At 41.2% G+C, this 13,750-nt stretch overlaps 1 protein-coding gene across 2 annotated transcripts; it reads left to right on the plus strand.

Annotated features, from left to right (window-relative positions):
• The first annotated feature begins 775 nt into the window (after positions 1-775).
• LOC134490929 (intercellular adhesion molecule 3-like) lies at positions 776-7,382 on the plus strand. Of its 2 annotated transcripts, none has more exons than XM_063294309.1 (4): positions 776-1,026; positions 3,463-3,756; positions 5,117-5,377; positions 6,470-7,382. In XM_063294309.1, the coding sequence occupies exons 1-4, from the start codon at positions 810-812 to the stop codon at positions 6,562-6,564; spliced, it is 867 nt and encodes a 288-aa protein (XP_063150379.1). In that variant the 5' UTR covers positions 776-809; the 3' UTR covers positions 6,565-7,382. The 2 variants fall into 2 exon arrangements, with proteins under 2 accessions (XP_063150379.1, XP_063150380.1); XM_063294310.1 differs by having other exon boundaries at positions 6,605-7,382.
• Positions 7,383-13,750: the final 6,368 nt, after the last annotated feature.

Genomic DNA, 13,750 nt, shown 5'->3' on the forward strand with positions numbered 1-13,750 from the left:
GACTGGGATTGCTGTTGCTAAGTGATGCAGTTGTAAAGCATGATGTCATGTGACCGCATTGCTTAGCAAAGACAATCCCAGCAGTCCCTGTTGCTGTCATAAACCCAAGACGCATGGGTCATTCAGCAGGAAGTGGCAGGAGTCCCAGATAAGGAGCATGGGGGTGCTGCAGGGGGCTGGGGGAGGCTGGGGGAGGGCTTGGAAGGCTCATCACAGACCATGTGGGAATCAAGGGAGAGGGCTTGGGAGGCCTGGTGCAGGCCGCACATGAGCGCAGGAAGGCCAGGAGATGGACGGTGCAACAGGGCACAAGCGCAGGAAGGCCTGGGGATGGACAGTGCAGTGGGGCATGAGCGCAGGAAGGCTGGGGAGACTTACCAGAGCAACTTGCGACCTTCCTTGCCGGCTTCCCTATTGACTTTGTGGGAAACTGGCAGGGAAGGTTGCAAATAATGATCATGTGACCGCAAGATGCTGCAACCATTGTAAGTGCGAGCCAATTGCCGAGCACCTGAATTGCAATCATGTGACCATGGAAATGCTGTGACAGCCGGAACTTCAAGGACTGGTTGTAAGTCCCACTCATTCAGGGCTGTTGCATGTTTGAATGGTTGCTGAATGAGTGGTGAGTAAATGAGGACTACCTGTGGGGCAGATTGCTCATTTAATTTTCATCAAAACATCTTTTTAGAACTAAGCTCCAGCTGGAGTAACTGCAGATCTTCCTTGTAACCTGTCCTTTGTATCCTATTCTTGTTTTTCTAGCACACCCATGTGAAGTGACCATCCATCCCAAGGTAAATACTGTGATGTTTGGGGCTTCTCTGAATTTGACCTGCACTGTTTTGTGTGGCAACTACACTGAGCTGAGATGGGAAGTGGCTCTTCCATCCGTGACCAAGAAGGGAGATAGTAGAATTGATCTGTACATTGCTAATGTGACTGAATGGACTCTTCCACTGACATGCTTGGTTAATTATGGAGACTCTAATCAAACCTACACCAGGAAATTAATTTATGTTTACCGTAAGTATTCACAGATTACGTTTACCATAAGTATTCAGACTGTCAGAACTAGAAGGTATCATAAGGCTCATGTCATATTTAGTTTCTAGAAAGGACACTGTAGAGACACCGCATTTACTTTTTCCCACCAACTATAAAACAGTGGTGAACCAGAGTTGCCATGTCTTTGCATGGTGCCTAATGTTTCAGCGGGGCTCAGAAGGGAGACTCGGGTGAGGTAAATAATTTGAGTGGCTTATCTTCACTTTTAGATTTGATCTGGGCGATCTGCAGGGTCCAACCCTGCTTCTGCCTCCCTGGTGATTTCCAGCCAGGCACTTCCAATGGAACCTTTCTAAAACATCCATTGTACTTCTGGGATAGATGTAAAGTGTCCCTACAAAGGCCATGCAACAGCAGTTCCCATTGAGAGACCTTCAGATATGTTGGGATGGCAGCTTCCAGAATTTCCAGTCATTATATTTTAAGGCCTAACATCAAGATCTCCAATCTCTTTTCGGCTGCTGGGCACATGGGAAATTTTGAAAAATAAGAAACATTTCCCATCAATTTTTCCCTTTCATCCTTCAGTTTTGCCATTAAGGCTAGGTCTCATTTTTCTCTGAGACAACTTCACACATGATACTATCTGTTCTCATTGTTAGAATATCTGATACTGACTGCTATGACTATAGAGCAATTTAATTTTCTACTCCTGTTGTTGTAGTACTAAAGTGGTTTTATTGGTATACATCAGTATACCAATCAATATTGATTTTCCCCTATCTCCAAAAGACATAATAATCTTTTTCCTAGTTCTTTCACCTTTTTGGCATGGCATGTTATATGAACACAATAACTGTGTTCCTTAACCTGAGTGTAGGATTTGGTGATTCATACACACTGAGCATTTTACTTGCTCTGGTTCAAAACTGTATTCAATGAGCCTTTATATGTCTTAGGGATGAGACAGGAATCATTAGTTTATCTTCTGTCTTGGTTGGTTATTAGATCCTATTCAGAAGAGATGAATTCAAACCAAGGAAGCATGAACCATGTAAGCATACATTTTACCTCTGTGTAAGTTTGGTTCATTTTAAAATATAAACACCCTTATAACAATACATACACATATCCTTCCATATTTGGAACTTGAATCATAGATCATCCGAAATTAATTTGCTACTTGAGTTTTCTAACTCAGACACCAACATGATGCCTGTTAAGCAGAACACATTGTTCCAAAACAGAGATGTGAGATCTTAGACAATGCAATTTCCCATGTGCATCTCTTAATACCAGGAAAAAGGTCCCTGATGGAAATCTACTGTGCCAACCTACAGTTTCTTCTACATCTAACTTATATGTATCTCTAGGCATCAAGCCAAAAACTGATCAGTTATTTCACACACCCATCCATTTCCACTTCCTCTTCTCATGATTGGGAATAAGCTGTTCATCCTGATGAGATCCATCATCCAGCTCACAGGATCACCACACCCACAGTAACAAACTTGTCTATATTGAATTGTCCTGCCTATTCCATAAGGAAACAGGAAACTGGCAAGCTACAGAGAAAAGCAGCAGCTTCTGGTAGCGCCCTTACTTCCAAGAGGAAGCATCTTTGGGCTCCACATAAGTCCTGGTGGTATCATTAGTAATTTAAAATAGAGGAGAGTTGCACTGCAATGCTTTTTTTGGACATAGGTCTGTCTGTCCCTCCCCACAAAAGTAGAAAATAACCTGGGCTGATTGAGACCATGCTGGGGGACCAGAACAGATATGTGGAAGTAACTTTCCATTTTTAGATTTAGTAAAGAGGTGGTTTTACAACTGGCCATGTATCCTGTGGTGGCCATTTTGTGAAGAGGCAGGTCCCCCTCCATCAAGACAGCCATGTTGTAAGAATACCTACGATATACAGTATACATTCCAAATGGATCATGCTCAGAAAGGTGCATTTCCACACCTTGTGACACATCTTCCCACTCACAGCTGAACTGAGCTCTTAGCTGAGGCCTCCATGATGACTGCCACTCTACTCTATTTCCATTGTTCCAAGACTAAGGGAGTCTACATGTAAGCATGATTTGTTTCTCATAATAATGTTACTCTTCAGATTGATCCTTATCAATGATGAGAATTAAATATCCTCTCCCATACCACTTCATGGTGACTATGGCAGTTGTACCATGCTGGCTGGGGAATCTGGGAGTTGAAGTCCACATATCTTAGTCGCTAAGGTTGAGAAACACGGCATTAGACAATCTAGGGTGGCTTTCACAATGTATGGAAATAACATATTAATAATAATAACTACATATAACAACAACAACAACAATTCTTAATGGTATTACTATCTCCAGGAAGTCAAGATTGCCTGGCCTCTTTGAAAAGCTAGGTCCTGCTTATCTTTCCAAATACTGGTCATCCCCATCTTTTGTTGTTCCAATCTAGAATTCTCTACTCCAGCTATATATCCAGTTTCTGAAGTTGTGAATGATCATTTGGAAAAAATTGTGTGTAACATCTCTAGCTTGAAGGTGAGCGACTCCATCCCACCTAACATCAACATTTCCCTGAGCAGAGGTGGTAATATCCTGAACAGTAGCAATGGAAAACCATCTGTGGAGTACAACTTTGTGGCTAATTTAGAGCGGGATGACGGGGCTGAGATCCTCTGTAAGGCCAACCTCCTGGTGGGTTCACAAGAGCTGAGAAAAAATGCAAGTCGAATTTTGAAGGTTGTGGGTAAGTTGCATTTATTGTGTGGCAGATTAACTTTTTTTCCTTCAGGCTAGAAGCGATTATTTAGATGTCATGTTTCTCCCTAATGATTTGTTCTGGCTTGGAAAATCTAGGACTTGTCCTTGATAGTGAAAGCAGCATTTAAGCAATCACATCAAACCCGCTGTCCCTTTCTCTCCCCTCTCACAAAGAATGTTGAAGATGATTTCCCTGTTGTTGTTTGTGGAACATTTTTGTCCCATGGCTGACTGACTAAATAAATGAGAGTGAAGATTTCAGGAGCACCATAAGTTTCTGCAGAAACTGTTTAGCATTCATGGAATGACTATGTACCCCAGGGCAAGGATGCTCTTGCCACATTATTTACACCAGATATTACTTGCCATCCTTGCTATAGTTGAATTGCTGGGGAGGCTAAACTGTGGGAAATGTCTTGGTTTCGTTCTTGGAGTTCAGCACAATTAAGCAAGAATAGGAAGTAGCAGGCTGAGACCTTATTTTCCACTTGAGTAGTGTAATTTGGCACGGACAACATGTAGCCAGCTTTGTAGTTTGTACATGCTTGCATGTTATGTTAAAGCTAGAGCTTCTTTTGTCCAGTGCTGTTTAGGATCACACCGAATTGTTTTGCTTTGGGTACATTCTGGTAGACATCAGCTTCCCTAATGACTGGGTAATAAATGGCGCTATACTATATCAATCTTCTGGCCTGTCATCCATTCCCAGATTTGTTTTTTCAGTGTAACATCTTATAATATCTTTATTTTTTATGAACTTGGGAATTTCACTGCCCAAAGATCCATAGCAGGAGGAATGCTAGCAGTACTGAAGCCTGGTTAGTGTGCATCTTCCCCTTAAAAATAATTAACTTACTTGCTTAGATTAAAGAGGTACCCAGGAATCTTACAGATACTTCTTTCATTATCCAAATGTCATCTCCAGCAGCACAAGATTCATTGTTCAGAGGCTGTCTGTCCTAAAGTGCTTCATGAACAGACCATGGAACAAGGCAATTACACAATCAGTTCATGAAGTGCTGTGGGAGAAGCATACTGTGAGCATATGGGGGAATTCCAGTGAATGTAAATAAATGTTCAGGTTTCTCAGCCATCCTCTACATTTATAGTAAATCCCCTTTCCTAAAAGGTCTAGTGGTTTTTCCCCCACTGGGTTTTTAGTGACAAATCTTTATTAAAACAAAACAAAACAAAACAAAGCACACCTGATAAGAAAGCAATGCCTGAAGAGTGGACGGAGAAGTGGAGCAGTCTTGCCCGTATGCATTTCTGTGCCATCAATCAATGCTGTACATGAAATGGTGGACAAGACTTCAGTAACACACCTCTTTGGCTTCTTCTTGCAGCTAGTCCTTATAATGTCAGCATATCAGCAACTCATGTGACCTACAAAGTGGATGCAAAAATTGTGGTGACCTGTAATGCTAAAGGAAAACCCCATCCAGAATTTTCCTGGGATCTTCCCTCCAAAGCTGATGTGGAGTTCTCAAACAGCAATAAGACTGTAACAATTCATTCAGCTAAGGAGATCCATAATGGGACTTACTGTTGCCTAGCACATAATGTTTACGGCAAGAATTCAGCACAGATTGACATTGTCTTTGAAGGTAGGATGAATGTTTTTATTTTTCAGATTGCACATTTCTCCTTCTTTTCTTTATATCCATGTTTAATATTTACAATTAAAAATTTGACTGGCAAATTTGCAGGTGGTAGGCAGTGGTGGGGTGGTAATTCTCCAGAGGAGCTTTCACTGGCCTAGTATTCTCCTGATGTGTGGGAAACACCAATAATTTTGAGCCCATAAGCTGAAGGTTATCATGTTTGGGGAATATGGGTATATCCAGCACATCTGGAAATCCAGCAGATCTGGATGGCCCCATGTCGGGAAGAGTCCTCTGGAGAGACATCTCAGAAATTTCAAGGGAGATCAATATATAGTAACACCAGCCACATTTTAAGAGGGAAAAATTGACTTCGGTACTCTGTCCTGGTCAGTTTGAGTTGCTATGAATAAGCGTGAGAAGTACTGAAGCTCCCAAACTGGAAGAATTTTCGAAAAAAGGGAAAAGCAGCTACACATAGACATGGCTGCCTGGCTTCCATCCAGCAGCATCCAATTGGGATTGATTCCAGATGGGTGGCTTTGTTGCCTGGGCAAATAGTTGGTTGCCCTGGGGTTTGTCTCTCTAGTCTATTTCTTCCACATTTTAAAAGGGGGCAGGGGGAGAAGTGCTCTTACCATGAGACCCTGGGAGGATGCCATTCCTGACAGTAGATACTGGTCCCATAAGGACCATAGCATGGGTACTATTAATCTGCACTGTAAAGCACTGGAGAGCCACTTCTCAAAGAGGCTTTAGCAGAAGTGCCCTGTGATGGAATCTCTCCAAGGGTCCATCTAATTCAGCATCAGTTTTCATTTATGCTTCCAGGAAGCCCACAAAGAGAGCATGAGAACCCTTTAAGCCCATCTCCATTGCTTGTCCCCAGCAAGCAGGACACGTATCTCAGAAGCTGGTGATAGCAGTCTCACGAGCACTGTGGTTTCGTCAGTCACAGAATGAAATGGATTCTTGATCCAGTTGGCCAGAGAAATGTCAACAAAATAGCAAAGTGAAATTATATACATGCAGAAAGTTGGCAAACTCTTCTATAACAATTTCAGATCCAAGCCATCTCTTAATGTTCTATTGCAGGGAAGTCTCGCAACTGGGTTATAGTCCCGGTGATGACGGTGTTAGTGTTGGGTTTAATTGTCATTGGTGGTGTCTGGCACTTTTGCCGAAAATGACCATTTTAAGAGGACAGATCGGGATTCCTTTGTGATGCAGAGGCAGAATTTGCAGCAGATCCCTTTTGTGACCAGCCACAGCAGAAGCCAGGATGAGAAGGAATCTTTGTTCCCATTCACAAGTCTACACAGCAGCAGGGGCAGAAGTTGGATGATCTCCCCTACGGCTCCTGATCTACATTCATCTGCTGATGGAACCAGAAAATGTACCTCTGAGCAGCTAAGAGCCTTTATAGGAACCAAACCAAAGCAAGGAGTTGGATAGAAGCAAAACCTCTATCAGATGTGAGGTTATGAGATTCAGCTACCTGAGAACTTTTCATTTGGAAATAAAAAAATGGTTTCTAGTCCTTAGAGCTGGGGATCATATATATAAGGGTGATACCTGCTGAAATCTCAGAATGTGAGTAAAATCCCCAATTACTGCAGGTAAGATTCTTTATTCCTCCCCCAGGTTACCAAAATTTGAATAATGTAAACAAATTAACATAAATCACACATTTTTCAACTCCCTATTGGATGTAGGTTGCTATATTCAATATAATATAGAATTTTGAATCACCTAAGTTTTATAAACAGATCTACCTTGTCCCTCTCCCCTTTTGCTTTGCTGCAGCTTATACAGGCTGCTCTGTGTTCAGCAAAGGTTACAGAACTTCATGTATTTCATTAAAATAAATTTAGCCTTTGGCTGCAATCTTATGCAAAATACCAGGGAAGTGAAACTAAAAATTATGACTGCCTATTTTTAAATTGTCTCCATTTATGAATTTTTAAAAATTTTACTTCCATCAATAAAAATACCTTGATTTAAATGATTTTAGACTTGTGGAAGTCTATACACTTGTTTGCAACTGGGGCCTCACCTTAAAGAAAGGCCCACTCAAATTGCAGAAACGTATCAGTGAGGCAGACTTTTTTGCAATGGGAAGTTCGTGAGGTGTGCCTGGGTATCCACAGGAGAAGAGGAAAGTGATCTGGTCAGGCTAATCTAGGACAATCACTTGTCTGGAGAGGAAGTTTCATTGATGGTTCGTGAATTTTGAAGACCAGAGTGCTATCTCAAGGATCAATGGAGCACCAGTGATGGGATGACATCTCCAAGTGGCTGGGGCTGAAATGTTGGGCAATTTTTGTATTTTGGGGAGATCTTTTAAGGCAAAGGAGATGATCAAATCCTAACAGAAGCTCAGAACATATTTTTGCCTTTATTTTCAGCTCTTAAAAATTGAGCATTTGTGCTGCCCAGATTGAGTAGTTCCAAAATTAGGCTGGGGCAGGTCATATGTGGCCCATGGGTTCGCTATTCCTGATTGTCTCATGGGCTCCGGGCACATCAAATATTAAACATGAAGCCCACTTAAATTGCTAAAGGTCAAGTAAGTTGCATCACTGAAAAGGAAGTTAGGGCTGGGAAATGTGCAGTGACTTTCTAATCCACAAAACAGCCCACCCCTAGGCTCAGCATTCAGGGCTGATGTCTCTTCCTTGCATTTCTATTGAAAGACTCTCAATCAGAAGAATGTGGGGCTCAGGGGTGGGGTGCTGCTGCCTGCCAATTGTGGAGAGCCATAGCCTATAACCAGAACTAGCTCACAAATGAAGAAAGAAATAGACAAATCAGCTGACTGGATCACATCTCTGATATAGAAAACATTTAAAGAAAAAAGAGGGAACTTGAATATGCAAGGCAGTAATTAACATTAGTCAGTTGTGGTATCAGCTCTTTCCTGGTCAAGAAACAGCCAGAGGCTGCTTTTCCACATCCAGTTTAGATGGAGAAAAGTTGCAGTTTCCATCTTCCCCAGCCACATGACACACCTTAAAACAAATCAGTCTTTTCCCAGGAAAAGGCAAAGCTGCTTTAAGGAGTTGTGTTCAGGCCCCTTCATGCTCCAAAACTTTTTCTTTTCTTTTTTTTTTGCCTTTAAGGGTCCTAATAAGAACTACTGTATGAACAGGAGCTCAGCACAGTATAGTTTTCTTTTGCCTTGCATGGGTTTGCCACGCAGTGGAGCTATTCTGTTACAGGAAACTCAGCGTATATCCCTAGTTGTGTATGAAGTACAATTCTGGTGAATGATTCAGTGTGGCTAAGGGACTTCCCCTGTTATTCTCCAGAGCCATTGGCGCCAATGTCCGCCAGAGAGAGCCAACTGCCGTTTCTGGTTGGGAGTGGTTTGAATTGAAACCTCTCTTATGTGGAAGGTCCCCGGTTGGGGAAACCCGTCACAGCCTGAGGGACTTCCCTTAGCTCAGGGACATTTGGCTGAGGGAAGAAGGAATTTTCTGTAGATAAGCAGAGGAGATGCTTAGGAGATGAGAAGCACCCAACAGTCCTGGCTGGACAAGTGTTCCTTATCACCTTCCTTAGACCCTGTATAGACCTGGCAGATGATGCGCTCACCAAAGTGGTTTTCTAGCACCCATTTTCTTTCTAGTGTTCATTTTCCCTACTGTATTACAAGTTTCTTTGTTATAGGGTCTTTTAATATTTGTCCACCACACTGCAGTAGAAATACTGATTCAGATCCTGATTCCTGAATCTGCAAAAGTTTCTTCACCCAGTTTCTCTGGCAGGTAAGATGTTTGCAGATGTGGGCTCTAATCAGGCTTATTTTCTCCAGGGTGACAGATTGCTGAAGAATTATGTTTTTGCAATATTTGCATTTTGTCTCTCTCCTTCTACACACACACACACATTTCCAGCTGTTGCTTGACTTTCACAGCAAAAAAACCAAGCAGAGTTTGATGGCTTCTTAAAGACTAAGGACTTTGTTTTTTCCTAAATGTTCATGGATTATAACCTACAATCACAGACAGATGGAGCCTCGTGCTAAGAATAGAGTATCATAAGTACACATGTCACACACACCCAGGAGGAAAGAGAAGCAAGGGGAATGGTAATAAGAGAAATGAGAGTTAGGATGGATCACAGGCTTTCAAACTTTTACAAGGCACAGAATGTGTTAGTTAATGAAAACAATTCCAACTCCTGATTAAGAGGCAAAGCTCTAATAATAGACCTTGATATTATATGATCTATTCAGAATATTCTTTCAAAAACATATAATAATAAATAAAATAAAAACAAAAAAGAAGCGTTCCACAGAACATAGTTCATAATACCCTAGGATAGAAAGGGTTCCTTAATAAAGCAATAATTAGATGGGATATATTGATTAGGGTTTTTAGGAAAGCCTTTACAACTTGGCATGGAGGTTGAGATGTTACAATACCATTCATTCTGACACTGAAGTATCTGTTTAATGTAACTGACACTCCGAGCATATATGTATATGCATTCCTGCTTATTATTACTGTAATTTTGTTATTTTCTTTTCAACTTGATTAATGGATGTTGGGCATATATGCCACTTGGCAAGTAGAGTGGAATATAAGCCTGGCAAATAAACAAAAAAATGTAGATATTTTCACCGAGATGTTAATTAATATGTAATGTGATAAGAAGACAGTCTCTGTAACCCATGAGAACTGATGTTAAATACTGTGAAGAATTTTAGCTCACCTGTTTCTTGATGAAATTGGCCTTCATCATTTCTTTCTTAAAAGTGGCCACCTTGATTTCAGTGGTAGAGAAATATAACCCCCTCCAATTTTTTGGATATTGCTACTCTTGAGGTCAGATTTGTGCCAATCGATTCCCTGGGAGACTGACCAGTTGAATGAAGTCAAGTCAAATGGGCATTGTTGATAGATTACCAAATACAGCAGAATGCGGGGAAGGGGGGGGGTAAAGAGGTATATTTGTCCTTAATAAGGCTACCCACTGTAGCATCAAAAAATGAGCCTAGTGATTATGCAATAATAAATGTGTTCATCTTTCAGGACCTTTAATGCTCTTTGTTGTATCTCTCTGTGTGTGTGTGTGTGTGTGTGTGTGTAAATAGAGCATACACAAGGGCAAACAACAAGGTGGCAAGTGTGCTATCCTCCATCAGAGTCCTCCATCATGAGAGACTCTTCAGTTAACCCTTTTCTGTCTCCCCCCATCATAGTTTTATCTCAAAAATTTCCAGACATCTGATTTCAACCCTATTTAAATTGGCGGCAGTCTTCCGCAGTGCAACAAATGAGATTTCTCCGTGATGTATTCACACTTGATTTCTCTTGCATGCCACTCTCTCTCTCTCTGTCTATATCTTTTGTGTATTATTTCCTGGAAGTATTTCTAAAGGAAAAAGAAATGATTCATGTAAAAGGATTAGCTAATCTGGGGACGTTTGTGGAATATTTGTAAGGTTAAAATAACCCTTACCAGAGAGTCGAGGTTTCCAAATATTCTTTTTTCTGATAGTCAAGAACTTGTGCAAGTATAAGAAATGGTTCTTCCTCTTTTCCCTTTGTTTGGTTTCTATGCCCATGAAGAGATACAAGAGTCGGATCTGTGTCAGATTCTAAGAATAAAAAAGTATTTCTGGGTCAGGCCCTTTGCTATGCACAGACATTGCAGTTATTAGAAAGTAGTTCTCAGAGTTAGTTTTTATCCAGCTGGAAATCTACAGTATGAGTATCAGCAACAGTGTTTTTATTTCATATGCAGCAAGGTCTGTAGTGCTTTTGCCAAAATGAAGAAAGCAGTGTCACAGTATAGGGATGCAAGCTCTCCCCCTTTTGTTCATGTGTGTGCGTTGACTCAACACACATAGAAAAGGAGTGGAGCTTGCGCTGTGTTGGCATAACACTGCTTTTGTCATTTGCTCCCCCTTGATTCTCTGCCCCCCCCCAAACACCTCTCTTGGTACACACTTATATCTCAGTTCAGGACAAAATCTATTCTTCTCCACAACCACCACCTTGTGAGGCAGATTGGGCTGAGAGAGAGTGACTGGCCCAAAGTCATCCAGTGAGCTTCCATGGCTAAAGGTAGCCCACCCCCTTCATGACTGCACCATCCTGGATCTCAGATATATGCACCACATGAAGCCGTTGGCCCAATCCAGGACCTTTGAAGCCTATACTCTGCCACAAAGATGTGGAAAGGCCCAATACAGTGCAAAACTTGCCTTAAATGGCCATTCATAGGGAGGGAATGTCTGTTGTACCCCAATATCCATGAAACCTGAATATACGTCAATAGTCTCCATTTATGTCATTTGTATAGCTACACAGTTATGATGGAAATAGACACAAATGATGTAGTAGAGTACAGACCCAAGAACTGTCCAAACGAATGTCAGAAACAACAGGCTGGTGTCTTATTTGTGGGGTGAAGTTCATTTGAGTCCTTTGTATCTGAAGGCTGTGACACGGAGGTTTCTCTGTAGGTTTTTATACTATTGGCTAAGGTTGTGTTACCTGTGTGGATTGAATGCCCAATTTAACTGGAAAAATTACTTTATTTGCCAGGGAGGAAAGCTATTTCAGTGATTTATTGGCTAAAGCCATCTTACAGAGAAAGAAGCTGAAGCAGATGTTTTTGGGATTACAGGTCTTCTCCAACCCCTTACTTACTTTATTAAGAAGGCATAGCACCTCCTTTTATCAGTCCCAGATTTCCTTATATTTTAATTTAATGGGTGATTCAAGATTTTAATCCTGTGTGAGAGGAGAACTTCTTGCTGTCCATGTATCCCAGACCATGCATGATTTTATATGCATCCATTGTGTTTACAAGAGACATTTTTCACCTCGGATGTACATGTGATTAATGTTTCAAAATTTTGGGAGGATGTTTTTGATGAAATAAGCCTTGTGACTAAACAAAAGACTGAATATACTCCAAGGTTAGATTTGCTGCATATATTCAGTGGTCAGAATGAAAAATAGCAAATCAAGAAGGGGGTTATATTCTTTCTATCATCAGCTAAACGAATTATTGCTCAGCATTGGAAATTGCTGGATAATCTTTTAGTTCAAATGTAGCTGGAGAAGAACTACTTGAAAAGTTTGTTTAATGCTGGAGAAACAAAATGGAGAAATATATCTTTGTAAGAAATGGTATGATTTTGTTAAGCAAGCAGTAAACGTACCTCTTTAAAGATGATCAGGATTTGTAGAAAAAAAGAGATTTCTACTGAATATGAAAGATGTATAAATAACATTATATTGGATATATAAATATGATCTCCACAATGAAATAAAACTAATCATCATCCATTAGGGAATACATCTGGACTTGGGAATATATGTATATGTATTTCAAATTGACTGACAACAAAGGTCCGCATAGTTAAAGCAATGGTGTTCCCCGTACTAACATATGGCTGCGAGAGCTGGACCATAAGGAAGGCTGAGAGAAGGAAGATCGATGCTTTGGAACTGTGGTGTTGGAGGAAAATTCTGAGAGTCCCTTGGACTGCAAGAAGATCAAACCAGTCCATCCTCCAGGAAATAAAGCCAGACTGCTCACTCGAGGGAATGATATTAAAGGCAAAACTGAAATACTTTGGCCACCTAATGAGAAGACAGGACACCCTGGAGAAGATGCTGATGCTAGGGAGAGTGGAGGGCAAAAGGAAGAGGGGCCGACCAAGGGCAAGGTGGATGGATGATATTCTAGAGGTGACGGACTCATCCCTGGGGGAGCTGGGGGTGGTGACGACTGACAGGAAGCTCTGGCATGGGCTGGTCCGTGAAGTCACGAAGAGTCGGAAGCGACTGAATGAATAAACAACAACAATTTCAAATTGACAGGCTAATAACTTCATCTCGTTACCTCTATCTGAATTCATCTCATTCTCTTCCTGAAAGAGGCAGCTCAAACTCAGGCTTCAGCCCAACATACACTGGAGCAAGGACAAAAGCAAATAATCATTTCCATTTCTCTGAAATTTCCCTGTCCTCTTTAAGCATCCTTTTAGTGCTTCGGTTGCCTAGTGGCCTAACAGTCTCCTTGTTCGATTTCCTGTTTAGAATATATGTAAGTAATTGTTAATATGCACCTTAATATGCTTTGCCATTCCTTTTTATAACAACAACAGCAATGGATGTTCTATTGATTGCTTGGATTCTTGCTGCACAAGGCTCCTCTGACCTTGTTCACTCACCAGGAGGACTTCATTGTGGACTGTCCTGGTCTTGGGAGGGTAGAGTCCAGCTTCTGTCATGGTCAATTTGAAGAATCTCCAAGCAATCTGGAGAACTGTGATCCTCTTGATTCCCTTTCGGCTTTCTTTTTGCCAGCTTCTTTCTTAATTGAACTCTGTATTTTGTTTTGTTTTTA

The sequence above is a fragment of the Candoia aspera genome, chromosome 2, assembly GCF_035149785.1.
Source record: "Candoia aspera isolate rCanAsp1 chromosome 2, rCanAsp1.hap2, whole genome shotgun sequence".
Taxonomy (NCBI): Eukaryota; Metazoa; Chordata; class Lepidosauria; order Squamata; family Boidae; genus Candoia; species Candoia aspera.

What these genes read in the sequence shown, in the direction of transcription:
- LOC134490929 (XM_063294309.1), top strand. Translation starts at nt 810, where the DNA reads ATGTTTGGGGCTTCTCTGAATTTGACCTGCACTGTTTTGTGTGGCAAC. An exon ending in GAAATTAATTTATGTTTACC is followed by an intron (nt 1,027 to 3,462) that starts GTAAGTATTCAC and finishes GTTCCAATCTAG; the next exon opens with AATTCTCTACTCCAGCTATA. An exon ending in TCGAATTTTGAAGGTTGTGG is followed by an intron (nt 3,757 to 5,116) that starts GTAAGTTGCATT and finishes TTCTTCTTGCAG; the next exon opens with CTAGTCCTTATAATGTCAGC.